Genomic DNA, 18,390 nt, shown 5'->3' on the forward strand with positions numbered 1-18,390 from the left:
ACTGGAAAACAATGGTATGGCCGACTGAAGTAATCCCCTCTTGATGGAACAATACCCTCTGCTTGCAAACAGGTCCAAGGGTCAGAGCAGACCCTACTAGCTCAGCAGAAGGGGTCCAAAGAGTAGTTTTTAGAAGTTAAGATGTAACACTCTATGGTAATATAAGAACTCTTATAGGCTGTATGTAAATGCTATAGGATTTGTATCTTGTATTAGATTGGTTAGTGACAATTAGAATATTCAGTACAGAAGATGATTTATTGTATTGTAACCAGGACTTCAGACATTCCTTTCCTTACTTCCATTCCTTTCCTTACTACCTCTTCCACTCCTGCTCTTACTTCCACTCTTGCTCTTACACTCTCTCTCTCTCTCACCCGTTTACTCTCTTGCTCTCTTGGGCCTGCTCAGAGCTGAGTCTACCAGCTCTGAGCAGTGCCCCAATACCCACGCCTTTTACAATAAACCGACTGTGTCCCAAGACCTGCCTATAGAGATCTCTCGTCTCCATCCGTCTCCGTCCCGCCTGAAACCAACAAGGCTGCTCTTCTCTACCTGCAGGGCAGAGAGAAGTTCGTACCAACCAAATCCACCTCAACTTGAACTCCAGAATGGTAATGGATATCCCTTCCTGGAAGCGTTCAAGGCCAAACTGGACTGGGCTTTGAGCAACCTGGTCTAGTGGAAGGTGTCTTGGCCCATGGCAGGGAGGTGGAATGAGATAAACTTTAAGATCCCTTCCAACCCAAACCATTCCAGGATTCTGTGATAATGGATTCTCCCATAATCTCTTCAAATTCTCAGGATGGAATTCCACCCAGTAAGTTTACACCAGACTTGCACCAGCTGACATCTAACAGAATGGGATTGCCCTAAATCCAAGCAGATGTTTTCACAGCTCCGTCTTTGGGGGCTGCCCTAATGCTCATTAACCAGAAGCCCAATTAGCCACCTGCCCTGCACACACACACACACACACACACACACACACACACCTTCTTGCACACCTGCAGCTGAACTGAAAGTTTTCAGAGCATGAACTCAACCATAACCCCACAGCCAGAACCCCTGGGAGAACAGTCTGTTCCTCCACACAGAGCTCTGCACTTTATACCTTCACCACCGAGTTAACTTTGGCTCTGCAAATAAACTGAGCTGACTTTCGGCCGCTGAAATAAACTCTTACACAAGAAGCAGCGTTTCAATGGTACATGTTGATCAGGAACCTGGCCAGGAGCGCTGCTGCTCCATGTCACCTTCCTCTGCCCAATTCTTCCCGTGGGTTTCCTGCATATTTTCCTCTCCCTCTGAAGAATGAAGGCATTCATTCATCTCTCACTTTCTTTGGGAGAGCACACACTTACCAGTTTCATAACCCAAGTGATGCCAGGATTCTTGCAAAATTCTTCCACAAACAAATAGTACTCTGAAGGCATTTTGAGGGTCTTCAGAATAAAGGCACATTTTCTTGCCTCAGGCTTTCCCGCTTCCCTTTCTAATTGCTTCCGAAACCTCTTCAGATCCTTTGCTAAGCAGCTGTTCTGACTCAGCTGGGTAGAAAGAGAAATACAAGATTCAGCACAACAAATGCTCCCACAGTATGACTTGTTTTAATTGCCCTTGAGAAGCTTCTGGGGATCAACTGCACCACATATTCTGAGAGGAAAAATAAATAAATATGGATACCACTGAGACCTGCTTTTTCTTTGTGGACGAAGAGGATCAGTTTCAATTTTCTGTCTCTCTGCATGAGCACTGGGAGCTCGAACAGAGCAAATCTTACAATCCATGTTCTACCATTCTTACTGTAGCTTTCCTATGCAGCCAGCACCCCCCTCTCCAGGGGCAGACAACTGCTCACAGTGACCCTTGCAGCAGCTCAGCCACAGCACTCCTCAACCACCACTGGTCAACCCAGTGTTACGATCCACCTTCAACCTCCCTTCATAGAGTCACAGACTAGTTTGAGTTGGGAGGAACCTTAAAAGCTCATCCCATTCCACCCCCTTGCCATGGGCAGGGACAGCTTCCACTAGACCAGGCTGCTCAAATGTCACACCTGGTGAGGGCTAAGGCTCCCCAGTGGGATCAAATCCCACTTAGCTGCTGTGCTGCAGGAGATATGGCCCAGGAGGGGAAAGGGCTGTAGGTGTTTATACATTGGAATGGGCTGCCCAGGCAGCTGGTGCAATCGCCCTCCCTGGAGGTGCTTAAGGAAAGACTGGAGTGGCACCCAGTGTCCTGGTCGACAAGGTGGTGTTCGGTCATAGGTTGGACTCCATGATCTCAGAAGTCTTTTCCAACCGAATTAATTCTATTATACCTGCAGCATCTGAACCTGCCCATAAATACCAACCATACTCCCCATACACGGTGGGAGGTCCTTGCCCTGCACATGGAGTGTATGGGGCTTAACATGCTGCGCCGGGGATGTGCAGGAGTTGGGATACAGAACCGGGAACCCTCCGGGCCGCGCTCGGAGCCGGGCCGGGCCGGGCCGCGACCCCCGCCCTCCTGTGAGGGCGGCCGGAGCACGCGCCCGTCCCCATGGCAACGGCGCGGCTGCGCGCCAGGGGGCGCTCTCGGCACCCGCACCCCCACACGGCTCCCCACAGCCCCCGGGCCGATCCCCCCGCCCTGTCCCGACTCCCCGGGACCCCCCGCCCTCACCCTCCCTGCGGGCTGGCGGGGACAGGCACTGGTGCGGAACCCCTCAGCCCTGGTCCTCGCTGGCGCTGCCCATCCTGCGGCTCTGCGGAGTCCTCAGGACGCTCCCGCAGCCCACCGGGCAGGGCAGGGATCCAGTGGCACCTGGCTGCAGGTGGGCACGGGAAGGGGTGGGCTTGGAGCGGGTAGGGCATGGGGAGGTGTGATGGAGGCAGGGATGGGCACGGAGCGGGCAGGGTGGGCGCGGTGCGAGCAGGGGTGGACACGCTGCGGGCAGGGCAGGGATAGGTATGGTGCATGCAGGGGTGGGCGTGCTGCCGGGGCGCTTCGCCGCGTGGGCGCACAGACCTTCCTTGATGGAGCAGGACAAAGGTTTTGTTCTTCTCCCAACAGTGCAGCCTTGTGCGGCCGCGGGCAGCGGCGACAGGCAGCAGCCAGCGCGGCCCCGTGCTCCCACGCCACGGCGCAGGGGGGGAGTTTCTCCTCCTTTGTCTGCTCCCGGCCAGGCAGCAGCCGGTGCGCGGCAGCGCCGGAGCAGCAGGGGAAGGGCCTCGGCAGGAGCCGCGGAGGACGGCGGCAGCGATCCCCTCTGGCCCGGCACAGCCACCGGCTCGGCCTCGCCGCTCTGGGAACGAGCAGCGATCCCGGGGGAGCCAAGCACTTCATGACGGGAACCCGACCAGGCAGCGGGGACGGCAGCTGCGGCCGGGGACGGGGAAGACGGCAGCATTGGGGACAAGGACACTCGCGCCCCGTCCCCACCCCCGGCGCCCGCCGTCGGCCATGGGGAACGGCATGAGCCAGGTAACGGGGAGCGCTGGGGCGGCTGCTCTGCAGTTCGGCCATGCCCGGGCGGCTCGTCCGGTGCCGGAGGTGGGAGACCCTTACCTGGCAGCTGCCTCTGCCGTGCCAAGCGACGTTTCACCTGCCGGCACTGGATCCGGCACAGGGCTCGGCTCTCAGGCAGTTTGTTTATCTGCCGGCAGAGCAAACCGGAGGTGAAACAGGCAGGGACGCTGCGCTGGGACTCGTCCCGACAGCTGCTAGGGGGGTGTGGAGGGCAGGGGTCACAGCGAGTTCCTTCAAGGAAGGGGGGAACCTTTCCCAACACCTTTAATCCCAAGGAACTAGCGCCAAGCACACGCTGGGAGCCCTGTATGACCCCGAGTCTGCTGGTCTCGTATCCCGTGCTCAGCGGGCCTGAGCTGGGCATGGGGCTCAGCATCACGGGGCAGAGGGGATGGGCACTATTTTATTTATATGCTGCCCCGTTTTTTCCTCTGAGGATCGGGTCAGCAGGGTGCTGGGGACAGGCACATGCTGTTTATTCATGGTTCAGTGTCCTGCCCTTGGGAGCTGCCCTTGCTAACTAGCGCTCTCCCACCCGCTCCTCTCAGTGCCGCAGCTGTGAGTTAAAGGCCCCCCGTCGATAGGAAATTGATCTAAAATCGCAGGAATCACAAAAAAACCCCCCTTCTTTAAGCTGTTCAATCGAGGGAAGCGTTTCCAAATGTGAGCAGTGAGACAAGTGTGAGTCCAGCTGTGCTGGTGAAAATCACCTCCACCTGCCCAGGGCACCAAATATTGCTGCAGGGAGAAGCTGGTGGAGAACTGGCTGGATACAGGATTGAACTCACTGCCCAGGCAGTGAGTGAGGGAGAATATAAAATAGCTCTGGCTGAGAAGGTTTGCAAGGTGTTCTGCATCTGCAGTGCTGTTAACAGGGGCCTTGTCAAGTAATTATCTTTTCATCATGAGAAGTGGAATTTCCCAGGAGAAATGAGCTGAAAGCACGGTGTCCAGAGCAATCTGTGCCTGGACTGTGAGAAATGGGCTTCCTGCAGTGCAGAGTGAGGGGAGCAGAGCTTGGGGCTGGGAGGGGGATAACCACATCCCCTGCAAGCTTCTCTGTGCCTGTTGCTTTCCCGTCCCTCAGGCAGCAGGGCTTCCACGGGTCACGAGTATAGTCCAAGGCTGTACAAAGGTGTATGTGCAACTTGCTGAGCTCAGGTAATAAACCCCAACGAAAGATTTATTGATGATAAACAAGAGGAGCATAATAAAGCTGTGTCTGGCTCCCAGCACCCCTGAGAGTGCAGTGCCAGGTTGTTGCAGGTGCCGGGGCTACATCCAGCCCCACATCCTGAGTGCCAGTGCAGCAGCAGCCCTGGGAATGCACAGGTCCAGCTGCACTGGCACCATTCCTGCCCTGGGGCTGGTGATGGTCATGTCAATGCCAGGACTTTGGCCCCTCCAACCAAGGTCACTGCTTCCCAGCGTGGGTCCCACAGTGGTACCACAGCACAAGGTCACTGCTCACACTGCCACTTTCCCTTGTGTCCCACAGATCCTTCCCGGCCTCTACCTTGGGAACTTTGTTGGTAAGTGGAACCTAGCTGCTGCAGAGATGTTCTCCAGCTGGGAAGTGGGGTTTGCTTGAGTTGGTGTCTCCCTGCCTGCAAACGCTGCCTGACATCCTGCCTGCACCCACCACCCTGCCTGCGCCTACTGCTCTGCCTGCACCCATGGCCTGCTCTGCTCTCTCACCCAGTTTGGGTTGGCAGTAGTGGGAGTGAAGGCACTGCGGGAAAAGCAAGGCAGAGACCCCCTGCCTTTGCATGGTTTCCTTATTTAACAGCTGCCCTGAGCTCTTGAGATATGTGGGGGAAAGGAACCAAGGAAGGAATATGGATCCTGTGCCAGGAGCAGAGGAGCTGGTGGTGCCACACGGATGCAAGGGAGCAGGACTGGGGCACTTCAGGGTGATGCTCCCCAGTTTTGCAGCTGTAGAAGATGCCAGAGGGGGCTGCCCACCCTCAGGAGGGAATTTCCCAGAGGCAGTCACCCCTTCTTACACCAAGTCACTATTTTAAGGGGTTTTCATTGTCAGGGGATAGTTAATGACCAAGTGTTGGCATCTGCCATGACAAACCAGCATTTATGAGTACTCCTGCCTCCTTGATGGCTCCTTTGTGAGCTTGGTTCCTTCTGTAAGTGCTGTGGAAATTTAAAACCACTGGTGTGAATTGTTAAGGAAATGTCACTGGAGTGGCAGCCCTGTCCTTCCAGTGCCCCATGGAGCACTTTGGGTTGGGCTGGGTGGGCTGTGGCTTGCTGGGAACGGAGGGACAAGGGCACCCAGCTGCCAGTTTCATCAGGGGGGTTCCTGTGACCAGCCTCTGCTGTGGGGCCTAGGCCTGATGCCATCCAAACATCCCTTATCACTCTGCCAGGCAATCCAGGGTGACAACAAGATTCTAGGCCTGCAACATTAAGCTCACAGAGACATTTTCTCCAACTGGAACCTTTTTCAGCCCTGGTAAGCCTTGATTCCAGTGTCACCCCTTGCTGTCACTGCCTTCCAAGGCAGATGGGAAAGTAGCGGGTGCTTTGTGAGTCCCCCAAGAGTCCCCATCTCCCTCCCCACACAGAGCGCAGCTCCCCTGCAGGGCATTTCCCTTGAGACTCACTCCTATTAAAATTCACATCATGCCATTAGCACATCACGGGCTGGATTCCTGAGCCAAGGTTTTACACCGAATGAGATGGGGAAATGTTTCCCCTCCTCTCTGGCTGCGTTTGCAGCATCTGCTGGTTGTGGCATGAAAGGGAGACACTCGGAAGCTGCTCAGCAAGACAAGCACGCTCCCCTCCCTGTGCAACAACTGCTGTGCTAGACCAGAGGCCAGGATCACAGCCAGAATGCTGAAGAATTGGTGAGAGGCAGGGCATTGCCCCAAACAGCCAAGGACACCCCGTTTCTGTCCACACAGCTGCAGAGAAGACTGCAAGTCACTGCCCAGGTGTTTTCTACAGAAAATTAGAGTTGATATAAATTGCTGCAACTCCACTTCAATAGTTCACAAGATAAAGCAGATCTCTCAGGCTGCAGCAAGTCCGGGTGCTACGTATGTGTCTGCTCAAGGAGGTGTGGGCAGGGCACAGGTCTCCTCCCAAGTGGGGACAAGTACAGGCAGGAGGGACACTGCCTGCTGATTCAGAGCGTTTCTGTGCGTTCAATCAGCATGAGCAGCAAGGACGAGGGATCAGGGAGAGGCCTCTGGTTTGGGATCATGGGATTGGCATTCCAGGTTTCCATGTTTGCTCATGTCTGCACTGCTGCATGTGGGGGTGGGATGCAGTTGATCTGCTGGAGCAAGGCTCTCTGTGCTGGCTGGCTGTAGAAGCAGGGTGGGAGCACTGTGGGAAGAGAAGGGTAGGAAATGAATACACGTTGATATCTAGTTTTATCCTTCAGATGCCAAAGACCTGGAGCAGCTAAGCCGGAACAAGATCACCCACATTGTTTCGATCCATGAATCCCCCCAGCCCTTGCTGAAGGTAGGGTCCTGCATCAGAAGTCACCGTGTAGATTCCTGCAGCTCCTTCCATGCTGCATCTTCCTTCCCCCTCTGAGCATCCCATGGCATGTACACCTCTCCTTGGTCACAGATCCCAGAGGAGCTGGGTGGCCCCCGGCATGGGAAACTGGCTGTCTTGTGGCTATAACCCGTCCTTGAACGCTGACAGGAAACAATTTCCAGCTCTCCAGACTCCTCTTGTTTCCCATCCCCTCCCACGAGTTGCTGGTCTCCCCTTGCCCTGCCCTTCACTCCAGAGAGAGGGTGGCCCCATCCCCCCATGCAGGGGGGTGCTGTGTGGGGGGAGCAAAACCCTGCAGGCAGCTGTGGGCGAGAAGCAAAGGCACTGCCAGCTCCACTCTGACCATGTATGACACCCTGGCTGCAGTGCCTGAGCTTCTCCCTCTTCCTATTCTGTCTTCCAGGACATTACCTACCTCCGCATCCCCCTGCCTGACACCCCTGAAGCCAATATGTGAGTACCCTGGGGTTGCTGGGGATGTGCGGGGAGGCAGGAGGGCAACCAGAGGTGAGGGCTCACAGCTTCTCAAGCCCTCAATGTGCTGCCTCCAGCTCCTCAAGCACAGCAACCTACAGGCTGGAGATGTGATGCCACAGTGCAGGGGACCACCTCTGGACCCCAACAGCATCCCTGTTCAGTGACTGCTGTGAGGGTATGAGCCCTGGGGTGGGGCGAGGGGCAGCCACTCTGCAGCACCCATGGAGAAGAGCAGCAAGCATCCCCCTGGGAGGTGTCTGGAGAGGGGAGAACACATAAAGGTTGTGGAGCCAGCTGAGGGCACAGGCATGGCTGGAGGCACGAGCAGCCGTCATCCCACTGCCCCAGCATGAGTCACACAAGTCACAGGGCAGTCCTGTGCATCCCCAGCACAGTGTCCCCCTCTGTGTCCCCAGCACAGAATGAGCTGGCAAGTCCACCTTTCCTTGGGAGCAAACAGCACTGAGCTTCTCAGGTCTCAGCAGTGGCTGGCAGATCCCCTAAAACAACTCAAACATGCAGGGCTGCTCTGCCTGTAGCTAAAAATGCTGTTCCACCCCTGAAGTTCTTATTCTGTCTGGTTTATTTTTCCTGCTAGCAAGAGGCACTTCAAGGAATGCATCAGTTTTATCCACCAGTGTCGCCTGCATGGAGGGAACTGCCTTGTCCACTGGTAATGCTTCTTCCCCTGTCCCCATTGCTGTGTCCCCCCAGCTCAGCAGATACAGCCCCCAGCCCCTCACTTTAGCTGCAACCCCTGATCAGAGCCAGCCTGTGCCAGAGGGCTCTGTGCCAATAGATCCACCCAGGATCCACCCTTGGCTGCGGCTTGTGACTCAAATCCAGTGGGATTCAGGCAGTCCTGGAGCCGGGGCAGCTTTTTGCTGCAGCTGAGTGCGCGGGATGAGCGGGAGTTTGGGGCAGGCAGCCAGGCAGTGGCTGCTGTTCCCATTCCCTGGAGAGGAGTGGGTATTTATAGGCACTGATGGCCAGGACCTTGGAAGGGCTCAGGCCTCTGGGAGAGCAAGTCCTTGGAAAAGAAGAACTGAAATATCTGAGGGAAAGGGGTGGAGGAAGAGGCAAGCATGGGGTCAGGGTGTGCCACTAACCCCAGCCCTTCTGCACTTTCCCTTGCCAGCCTTGCTGGCATCTCCCGCAGTACCACCGTGGTCGTTGCCTATGTCATGGTTGTCACGGAGCTGAGCTGCCAGGAGGTGCTGGATGCCATCCGAACCATCCGGCCCGTCGCCAACCCCAACCCCGGCTTCAGGCAGCAGCTGTCTGAGTTCGGTGGCAGTGCAGCCCGCAAGGTGGGACAAGCCTCTGCCACCTGTGCTCTGCTCCGTGGCTGAGCCTGCCATGGGTCTCAGAGCAAGGACAAGTCCTGAGGGGACTCAGTTTCTTCCCTGCTCCCCTTGCTGGCAGGCTTGGACCTGCCCTTGTAAACCAGCTCCTTATTTTACTTCTTGCTCCTTCCCCAGGTCCGCAGGCACCTGAAGCAGAGGTATGGGATGTCCCCTTTCAATGACGAGGAAGAAATAAAGGCCTTGCTGCCAGCAGGGAGAGAAGGAACATCCAGGACAGAGGGAGCTGTGCAAGGACTGGTCCCAAGAGCCAGAGACATGAGGAGCACAAGTCCCTTCCTGCTGCGGGTGAAGAGGACTTTCTCCTGCATCCCGGCTTGTCTGAAGTGACCCAAGTCAAGGGAGAGCAGTGAGAATCACCCAACAGCCTGGGAGAGAGGAAGGAGATGCAACACAGTGGGACAGGGAGCAGTGGGCAGAAACCTGCACAAAGCCCAGCTCCTTCTTCTCTTCTGGGGTGGGAATGTGCCACCCTCTCTCTGGGCAGGTTTCATGGACACTGTTGGGCTTTGCAGCACATGCTGGGCTCATCCTCTTCACATCTGGTGTGCTGGGGATGTTGGTCTCTGCCCCTGGGTCGCTGCGGGCTCCTTTTTGGGGCAGAACACGGAGTCTCTTCTGCCACAAGCCAGTACCCAGGTGTTGCCAGGTGTAGCACTTGGGTACCCACTGCATGGGCCTCAGGGTGCACGGGAGAACCAGTGCTCCCCTCAGAGCGGTTTTCCCACCAGCAGCACAAGCTCCCAGCATCCAGGTGGCTGGGGAGCAGCGACACAGCAGTGTACCAGCAGGTAATGCCACAGGCTCCCAGGCAAGGGTCCAGCTCCAGACTGGCCAAGCACAAGCCCTGAGCAAGCACTGTAGCTTTAGGAATCCATTGCAACCCATTCCCACCCATCCAGGGCACAATCTGTAACAGGTGGGAACCAAGCATTTAACCTGGCCAGACCTCACTAGAGCAGAGCCTTAAGCCATTTTGCTTAAAGACTTTCTATGTCCCCCAGTAATAAACACCCTTCTCTGTGGTCTGACTCCCCTGTGATGGCCAGGTTGAAACGGGGGTGCCAAGGGGGAAGGTGCCAGCACGGGACAGGTCTGGAGCTGCTGCTGGCCACTCTCTGGAGTGGGCTGGGGACACTGGCATGCCTGGACAGGGCTCACCCTCCTGCCTTGTGGGAAGGTGACAAGGGAGGCTGGAAATGTGAGTGGCAGGGCAGGGCTCTCTGGGGACAAGTTCTGCTCCAGGAGAGGTTGGGAGCAGCAGATGGGAGCTCACCTGGAACCTGTTTCACTGTAGCCTCTCCAATCACTGGATCCAGGAGCACCAGGTCCAGGAGACTGCTGGCTCCAGCTGCTGGGAGTACTGGGAGCCTGGCACCAGCCGAGTATCACAAGTCCCAGACTTGTCCCATTTGCACCTTTTCCTGGAGCAGAGTTCCAGGTGGGAAAGATTCTGAGGATGCCCAGCTGGGTCATCAGCATTGTCCCTGTTGGGACTCAGAGCATGTTTCTAGGGTCCCCCTCATCCCTGCCACCACTCTCCTAGGGGGAAGGGGTCCCCCAGGAGACAAAGCTTCAAGACCAGGGCTCCTTCCTGCTGCCAACATCTGCCTGCTGGGCTGGGTGCTGTCTTGGGGTGACTGAGGCAGACTGGGAGCTCCAGCCTCTCTGGGTAGATACTGAGCAAACTGAACAACCAGGGGTGCGTCATCCTTCACTGCTCCTGCACCATCCACTGTGGGATCCCACTCTCCTCCCAGTTCCTTCCAGGGTGCTCTCCCCACGCCCTCGCCCCCACGCCAGGCTCTCCAGCACCCTTTGGCCCCCCAGCACCCAGCAGGGTGGTAGCCCCGCGGCCCAGGACCATGCACCCAGGATGGACACGTGCCCCATGCACAGCTGCACCCCCTCACACTGGGACACCCTATACCAAGGTGTTTACACCCAGGGATTCATTCCCCTGTTCCCACCATAAATCACACGGGGCCCTGGCCCCTCCAGCTCAGCTTCACAGCACAGCAAAATGTATTTATTTTGGCAGATCTGGTTGGTGCAGCTTGGAAAAACCCGGGCAAGGGCAGGGTTAGCTATGAGTTAATGTTTGACTCCTTTTGAAGCTCATTTTGGCATGAAAAGTTTAAGGGTTAGGCAGCTTCAGCTTCCCTGTGCAGGGAGAAGCGCGGTGAGGAATCCAGTGGGGAATCTGGCTGCTGAGTATCCTCACTGATGCCCGGGTAATCAGATCCCCCGGGTCCTGCGTCATCAGGCGGCTGCAACGCCACATGAAATCCCCGGCCGGCCGATAAAACTTATCCTGCCAGGCTGGGGCTGACAAAGGAGCCGGCGGCTGCGATTATCTCCCGGCCTTGGATGTAATCAGTGCAAGCCACTGGGAGGCTGTGCAGTGACTCCTTGCCATCTCTCTGCTTCCCAAGGCAGAAAGGGCTGATGTGGATCCTCTGTTGGTCAGTCCCAGGCCCTTTTCCCAGAATGTGGCCCCACAGCTCGCCCAGATGGGGGGCACAGGGGGTGCCTGGTCTTCACTTTGCAACAAAGGGGTCCCGGACAGGCTCAGTAAGGAGAGAAAACCCCTGCCAGCTGGGCTCGTTCGTACACCCCGTGTGGCCCCATGTGCCCTCTGTGCCACGTGGCTGTTCCCTGTCCTCACATCCTCTGGGAAAGCCCAAGACTTGGCTCTCTGCCACTGATTATTCATTTGGAGACTTTGCAGCCCCAGCAGCTCTCAGGCACTTCACTTCTCCTCTCGGCGAGAGGTGACTTTCTCTGACTCAGAGCAGAAAAGGAGACCTGGGGGACTGCAAAAGGAGACTTGGGGGGCAGCAGCCCGGCAGAGGAGCTGGGTTTCCCTGCACAGCAACATGGGGCTCTGCAGCAGTGATGGAGGAACCAACACCAGTGTCACCTCAGGGTGGCCCAGTGACCCAGCCCCTGCCCTGCTGGGGGCCAGTAGGGAGCTGGTGCAGGATGTGGCAGGCTCTCATCCCGGTCCCGGCAGCCCTTGGCACAGCTCATCCGCCCTTCCCACCCGTTTCCCGTTCGACTCAGCACCAGAGCCCCACGAGGCAGATGTGAGCATTAGAGCAGAGGAGAGATTTGAGATATGAGGTATGGGGACATGTGACTGTACACACCACCCTGGAAACCCCGTGCTGTTCCCGCAGCTCCCCGCAGCTCCCCACACCCATGGAGTGAGCAGCTGGTCCCACGGGAGGACAAAGCCCCTGGGGCTGGGACATGTCCGGGTCCCCAAATCAGGAAGACAAGGGAGTAGGGTCCCTTGTTGCCTTTGGGGAGCGTGTGGGAGTCCTGACAGTTTTAGGGGAAGCTCTTGGGAGGGGTGCAGGAGAGTTCCGCGTGCCTTCTGGTACCTTGTCCCCTCTCCCGTTGATGCAATGTGCCTGCCCCTGTCCCGCGAGTGCAGGCTTCCTGTGTTAAGAAATACACTTCGTGCAGGTCTCTCGGTATGTAAATTATCAGTGCGAGCTGCACATTGTGTTCTGCACGGCAGGAAAAGGCTGGAGCCCCAGGCAAGAGCCGGGAATGGGCGCCCCCCCTTTGCCTAACAAAGGGCACGTCCCGGGGTGCGGGTCGATCACCCAGAGGCTCCGCAGGAGCCAATGAACAAAGGGAAGAGCCTAAAATCACCATTGGTGTACATGGGTGCGCACATTGTGAGGTTCTGAAACCTCGGGGATGCCTTTGCTGGGGGTCCCTCCCGGAGGCACCAGCTCCGGCTGTTGGCAGTGCTGTAACCTTCAATTACGACATCACTTTTTCCTGAACACGGATGTCTGACGCTGCTGCGCGGGGAAAAGTGGAGCAGAAAAAAACCTTTAAGACCGTCCCCTCCGCCGTGGGGCAGCCAGAGCCGGCGGCATGGGCCAGGAAAGGGAAAGTGAAAGCCGGAGCCGCTTTCGGTTTCGCCGCCGGGCCGCGATGGCGGAGCCGGGGGCGCCCATGCGGCTGAAGGAGTGGCTGATCGCGCAGATCGACAGCGGCCGGTACCCGGGGCTGCGCTGGGAGAACCGGCACCGCACGCTCTTCCGCATCCCCTGGAAGCACGCAGCCAAGCAGGATTACCGGCAGCAGGAGGATGCTGCGCTCTTCAAGGTACCCTGGGCTCCCCACAGCCCCCACCCGGCCCTGGGAGCGCCCGTGGGACTGACCCCCGGGCTCCGTGTGCACTCCCGGGGCTCCCCATTGCCCTGGGCTCCCCACTGCCCAGCTCCGTGCGCATCCCGGAATTCCTCACCCAGCTCCGTGCAGCCGAGCTCCATGTGCACCTTACAGGGCACTCTGTGCGCAGCGCTAGGACTTGGCTCCATGCGCACCCCTGGGACACAGCGCCCAGCTCCGTGCACACTCCCGGGGCTCCCGGCTGCCCAGATCCGTGTGCTCCCCTGGACCCCGCGCCAGCCACTTTCCCGCAGCCCCCCAGGACACACAGCCCCCGTTCCCCACTGCCCCCTCAGCCCCGGTGAACTCTTGCTCCGGTGGACCCCCTTGGACAGCCGAGCCGGGGGCCAGGTTGTGGCAGCCCCCACAGCACAGGGCACCCTGCGTCCCTCAGGCTTGGGCCGTCTACAAGGGGAAGTACCACGAAGGGACGGACAAGGCTGACCCCTCCACCTGGAAGACGCGGCTGCGCTGCGCCCTAAACAAGAGCACCGACTTCCAGGAGGTGCCCGAGCGGAGCCAGCTGGACATCTCCGAGCCTTACAAGGTGTACCAGATCGTGACTGACAGAACCTGTGATGCAGGTATGTCCCTGCCGTCCCTCCTCCTATGCCAGATGTGGGGTTGATACCTGAACCATGCCCGTACAAGCCCCATGCCCCACAGACATTACCCTTCCTCCCTGCTCCTCTTCCTCTCCGGGTGTCCCAGAAAGCCGGCTGTCTTCCCTGGGGCTGTTCCTGCCGTTTGCCAGGGGTTCATCCATTCTTTCTTGCTCTCTGCAGAGGACAGTGACACACAGTCCCCACGCAGTGAGGACCAGCAGGTGAGCCTGCCCTGTGCCATCCAGGCAGGGGAGAAGGTGGGACCCTCAAATCCCCCCCTCACCCATCAGCTGCTCCCCTGCTTGCACACTGCCTGCATCTGCCCCACGGGGCATTGGTGAGGGTCCCCTGTGCTACGCAGCTGCCAGACCCAGGCAGGGGACCTGCTGGTTCATGGTAGAGGCAGGAGCTGGCTCAGGATCCCCCACTGCCAGCTCAGCCCTCACCAAAGCTGCTCCTCCCCCCAGGGCAGCATCGTGGGGAGTCCAAAGAAGGAGGAAAGCCAGAAGGACGTGCTGGAGACTGCCCACGTGTCTCCACAGCCCCGGCTCTCTGCCCATCTGACTGAGCGAGGTGAGGAGGGTCCCCCTCAGTGGGATAAGGCTGGGGGCAGGGAGCACACACTTCTGCCAGGATCCTGCAGGGATTGAGGTAGGGGCTGACGACTCCCACCCTACCCCAGCAAAGCCATGCCCTTAGGGGATATAATGAGGCCCAATAATGAGCAAACACAGTGGGAAGTGTGGGCCCAGGGCCTTGGGCCAGGAGAGTGCCTGGGAGCCATTGGGGTAACTGCCCATGTCCTTTCGCCACCTCATCTCTGCCCTGGTCCAGGGTGCCTTGTGAGGGGAGTCTTCTATGGCTGGAACCCAACCCATGGCCAGCTTCTTCCTGGACCCCAGTCCTACCTCCCTGTGGAGGATGTCAACAATTCAGGTAGGAGCCACGCTGGCGGGCAGTGCCTTGGGTGGCTGCACCAAGCCAGACTGCCCACGAACTGACCTCCCCCTTGCCCCAGACTGCTGGCTCCACATCCGCCTGTACTACTGTGACGTGCTGGTGAAGGAGGTGACCACCCGCACGGCCGAGGGCTGCCGCATCACCACCAGCGCTGTGCCGGCCGACAGCGAGCACCTCTACGGCCCCTCCTGCATGGAGCAGATAAAGTTCCCTCCACCGCAGGTGCTCAGCGGCCATGGCCACGTGGCCTGCATGACCGACGTGCTGGAGCGACTCCTGCCTCACCTGGAGCGCGGGGTGCTGCTGTGGGTAGCACCTGAGGGGGTCTTCATGAAGCGCCAGTGCCAGGGCAGGGTGTACTGGAATGGGCCACTGGCCCCACACAAGAACTGGCCCAACAAGCTGGAGAGGGAGAAGACCTACAAGCTGCTGGACACACAGCAGTACATACAGCGTAAGTCCTGGGAGTCCCTGCTGCTCTCAGGAAGAGGGGCAGGTCCTGCCCTGGTGTGGCTGATGGGGGCTGTGGGGACCCCGTGTCCCCTGACAGGGTTGGTGTCTTGCAGAGGTGCGGGAGTACCTGAGCAACGGGCAGCTCATGCCCCAGTACCAGATCTACTTGTGCTTCGGGGAGGAATACCCCACCAGAGCTGGGCACCCCTTCCAGAAGCTCATCATGGCTCACGTGAGTACCCACTGGGGCTGGCACCCCCGAGTACCCCCAAGCCAGGCATGGGGACCATTGCGATGTGGGGACACGGACCTGTGCCCATCCTCCATCATTCTGTGCCTCCACAGGTGGAGCCGGTGTTTGCACGGGAGCTCTTCCATCACGCCCAGCGCTTGAGGCCGACGCTGCTCTGCAACTCCCCCCAGCCCTGCGTCCCTGGCACCTCCAGCCACGTTCTCCATGTCCTCAAACAGCTCTGCCAGCCCTGAGCTGGGTGGGAGAAGAGAGCCCAGTTGCCATAAAGTCTCAGAGTGGGAGGCTCTGATCCCCACGGCACCACTCCAACTGCATGTCCCGAGGCAGAGTGTGCAGGGTGCTCAGCGTGTGGGACCAGACAAGGATGGATGTTAGCTGGGGTGGGCAGATGCTGCTGCCCCTGTGATTGCTGTATTTATTCCCCAGGAGTCCCCCAGGTGGGATTTGTTTGCGTGCCTGTTCAGCAAGCTGGAGCAGACCTGGCTCTGTCCTTGAACCTTGTGCTACCAGGACTCGCCATTAGCAAACCTTAGAAATAAAGGTTGTGTTTTTGTATCGGTGTTGGGGGCTGGCTCTGGTTTTGGGGGGCTGGTGCTGGTCCAAGCAGAGCACGGGTGGCTGGGGAAGCTGAGGGCCAGACAGAGCCTCATGTGGGCAAAGCCAGCTCAGCCCCAGCCACAGGGAAACAGCGTGAGACAACCCCCTGCCCCAGCGCTGGCTCCAGACCTGTCCTGCCCCTTGTCCCAGCCCCTTGGCAGGGGTGAAGGCAGCAGTGAGGTGCCCGTTAGCTGCTCTGCTGACCCAGCAACACAGAAGCCTGTCCTAAAGGCACTCACTACCTGTGCCTCAGTTTCCCCTCATGAGTGGTGTGATGGGGCTTCTGGGGCCCGTGCTGCGCCCAGAGTTTTGGGAACAATGCAGAGACCTGGCACAGGACAGAGCACAGGCCCAGGCTGGGAGCAGGGGCTGAGGCACTACGGTCAGCAGGGGGCAGGTGGGCATCTGAAGGCAGGCAGCACCCTCAGTCCTGCCAACATCCCTCACTCAGCCCCGCTCCAGCCCAGCCGGAGCCCGGCTGCACGCCGTGAGCAGGACAGGATGAGAACCAGGTCGTGGGAACCTTCCGTGGGAAAAGGGGCTGGGGGAGCCTGGGGCTGTGCCCGCCTCTGCCCTGGGGCTGCCGCGGCCGTGCCAACCCCGAGGCCACTGGCCGCTGGCCGCAGGCCTTGGCGGCGCATCCGTCCGTCTGTCCACAGGGACCAGTGCTGGACGGCAGAGCCCCGCTCCGCCCTGGGCGGCCCCTCAGAGGAGGGGCCCGCCGCCCCCTCTCCGGCCGGCGGGTTTTAACGGGCCGCGCTGGGGCCGTGCGGCAGAGCGGGATCAGCGGCAGCGCTGGAACGGCGGGGGCCGGCCGGGAGGATGCAGCCGGATCTCCCCGTCGGCGACGCGGCGCTGCGCAGCCCGCCGGCCCCTGAGCCGGCCGGCGGCGCCTTCCCCAGCGCCGAGGCCACCAAGCCACCTTACAGCTACATCGCCCTCATCACCATGGCCATCCAGAGCGCGCCCGAGCAGCGCATCACCCTCAGCGGCATCTACCGCTACATCATGGGCCGCTTCACCTTCTACCGTGAGAACAAGCAGGGCTGGCAGAACAGCATCCGCCACAACCTCTCCCTCAACGAGTGCTTCGTCAAAGTGCCCCGTGATGACAAGAAGCCGGGAAAGGGCAACTACTGGACCCTCGACCCCGACTGCTACAACATGTTTGAGAACGGCAGCTTCTTGCGGCGCCGCCGGCGCTTCACCAGGAAGAGGGGCCTCCGGGAGGCACCGGGCACTGAGGGAGACGAGGGGCGCGGGAAGACCCCCAGACAGCAGGCGCGAGGGCTGCCCGCTGCCCCGCTGCCTGAGGAGGGGAAGGCAGAGGGGGGCTACACCTCGCCGTCGGCCGCAGGACGCCTGCCGAGCCCTGCCTCTCTGTCTGAGGGTGCCGGGGTGCCGGGGTGTGCTGAGCCCTGTGCCCGGCGTCAGCCGCCCAAGGCCAGGCAGCCCTGCCTGTACCTGCCGGACATGCCACAGCCCAAGGGGCCGTTCTTCACACCCCCCGAGAGCCGCCCGCCCAAGGAGACTGTCTTCGGGGGGCTCCCGGCGGCGCTGCAGCTGCCCCGGCCAGGTCAGTACCCATTGCCCAGCGAGCGCCCGGCCCAGCACCAGCACCCTGCCCTGCTGCCCGCTCTGCTGCCCACCCAGCACAGAGACCCCCCGCAGGACTCGCCGGCTACCCCAGACACCCCCCCGGGGCAGCTGGAGGGCAAGGAGCTGGCTGCCCCTGGGTTGGGGCCATGTCAGCCATTCGGGCAGGTGCCACCTGCATTTCCTGGCAACCTCCTCGGCACGGGCAAGCCCCCCTCATCCTGCTTCCTGGCGGAAGAGGGCTACACGCAGCCCCACCTGCCCGTGTTCGGCTCCTTCAGCCGGCCGGGCCCCGAGGCGCTGGGCAGCAGCTACCAGTGCCGGGTGCAGGCGCTGAGCTTCTGCATGAAGGAGCGGCCCTGCAGCACAGCGCTGGAGCATCTCCTGGCTGCGGCGCCCCCGGCCCCTGCCGCCCCCCGCCAGCCACCCTTCGGGGCCATGGGGCCACGGGCAGGTGAACAGAAGGAGCCATGGGGGCCGGGGACCGCGATCCCGCTGCAGGGGGGCAATGGCTACCCCCTGGGGCTGCCCCCCTGCCTCTATCGGACACCCGGCATGTTCTTCTTCGAGTGAGGGACTACCCACCCTGGGACCACCCAGCACCCAATAAAACACATTCCCCAACGCTGCCTCTGTGGTCTCTGTGCCCCATTCGAGGTGGGCAGTGGGCAGGGGCAAGCTGGGGACCCTCAGCCCCAGCTCAGGTGCTGGCTGGGGGACACGTGTCCCCAGGGTGGCCTGGCACAGCCCACATCCCCACCAGTCCCTCTGTCAGTGATCACTGACTGGATGGTGAGGCCATGCGGGGACGGGGCATGGCCTGGGTCAGGGCACCTAC

The 18,390-nt window shown here is 59.7% G+C and overlaps 2 protein-coding genes across 2 annotated transcripts; both read left to right on the forward strand.

Moving 5' to 3' along the window:
- Nucleotides 1-2,608: 2,608 nt before the first annotated feature.
- On the forward strand, nt 2,609-15,919 carry DUSP15 (dual specificity phosphatase 15). Its single transcript, XM_048322223.1, has 17 exons — nt 2,609-2,821; nt 3,061-3,471; nt 5,015-5,048; nt 6,926-7,008; nt 7,454-7,503; nt 8,126-8,200; nt 8,666-8,837; nt 9,009-9,217; nt 9,606-9,682; nt 12,751-13,022; nt 13,483-13,672; nt 13,874-13,950; nt 14,161-14,266; nt 14,528-14,629; nt 14,712-15,107; nt 15,220-15,338; nt 15,452-15,919. Exons 2-17 carry the CDS (start codon nt 3,451-3,453, stop codon nt 15,590-15,592), a joined length of 2,124 nt encoding a protein of 707 aa, XP_048178180.1. The 5' UTR covers nt 2,609-2,821; nt 3,061-3,450; the 3' UTR covers nt 15,593-15,919.
- An 821-nt stretch (nt 15,920-16,740) lies between these two features.
- On the forward strand, nt 16,741-18,176 carry FOXS1 (forkhead box S1). Its single transcript, XM_048321797.1, has one exon. The coding sequence runs from the start codon at nt 16,779-16,781 to the stop codon at nt 18,123-18,125; it is 1,347 nt and encodes a 448-aa protein (XP_048177754.1). The 5' UTR covers nt 16,741-16,778; the 3' UTR covers nt 18,126-18,176.
- The last annotated feature ends 214 nt before the right edge of the window (nt 18,177-18,390 follow it).

The sequence above is a fragment of the Corvus hawaiiensis genome, chromosome 17 (genome assembly GCF_020740725.1).
Source record: "Corvus hawaiiensis isolate bCorHaw1 chromosome 17, bCorHaw1.pri.cur, whole genome shotgun sequence".
NCBI classification, from domain to species: domain Eukaryota; kingdom Metazoa; phylum Chordata; class Aves; order Passeriformes; family Corvidae; genus Corvus; species Corvus hawaiiensis.

Excerpts from the sequence above, each read along its gene's own strand:
- DUSP15 (XM_048322223.1), top strand. The coding sequence starts at position 3,451 with ATGGGGAACGGCATGAGCCAG. Across the intron at positions 7,009-7,453 it reads CCCCCCAGCCCTTGCTGAAG|GACATTACCTACCTCCGCAT; the intron begins GTAGGGTCCTGC and ends TCTGTCTTCCAG. Across the intron at positions 8,838-9,008 it reads GTGGCAGTGCAGCCCGCAAG|GTCCGCAGGCACCTGAAGCA; the intron begins GTGGGACAAGCC and ends CTCCTTCCCCAG.
- FOXS1 (XM_048321797.1), top strand. The coding sequence starts at position 16,779 with ATGCAGCCGGATCTCCCCGTCGGCGACGCGGCGCTGCGCAGCCCGCCG.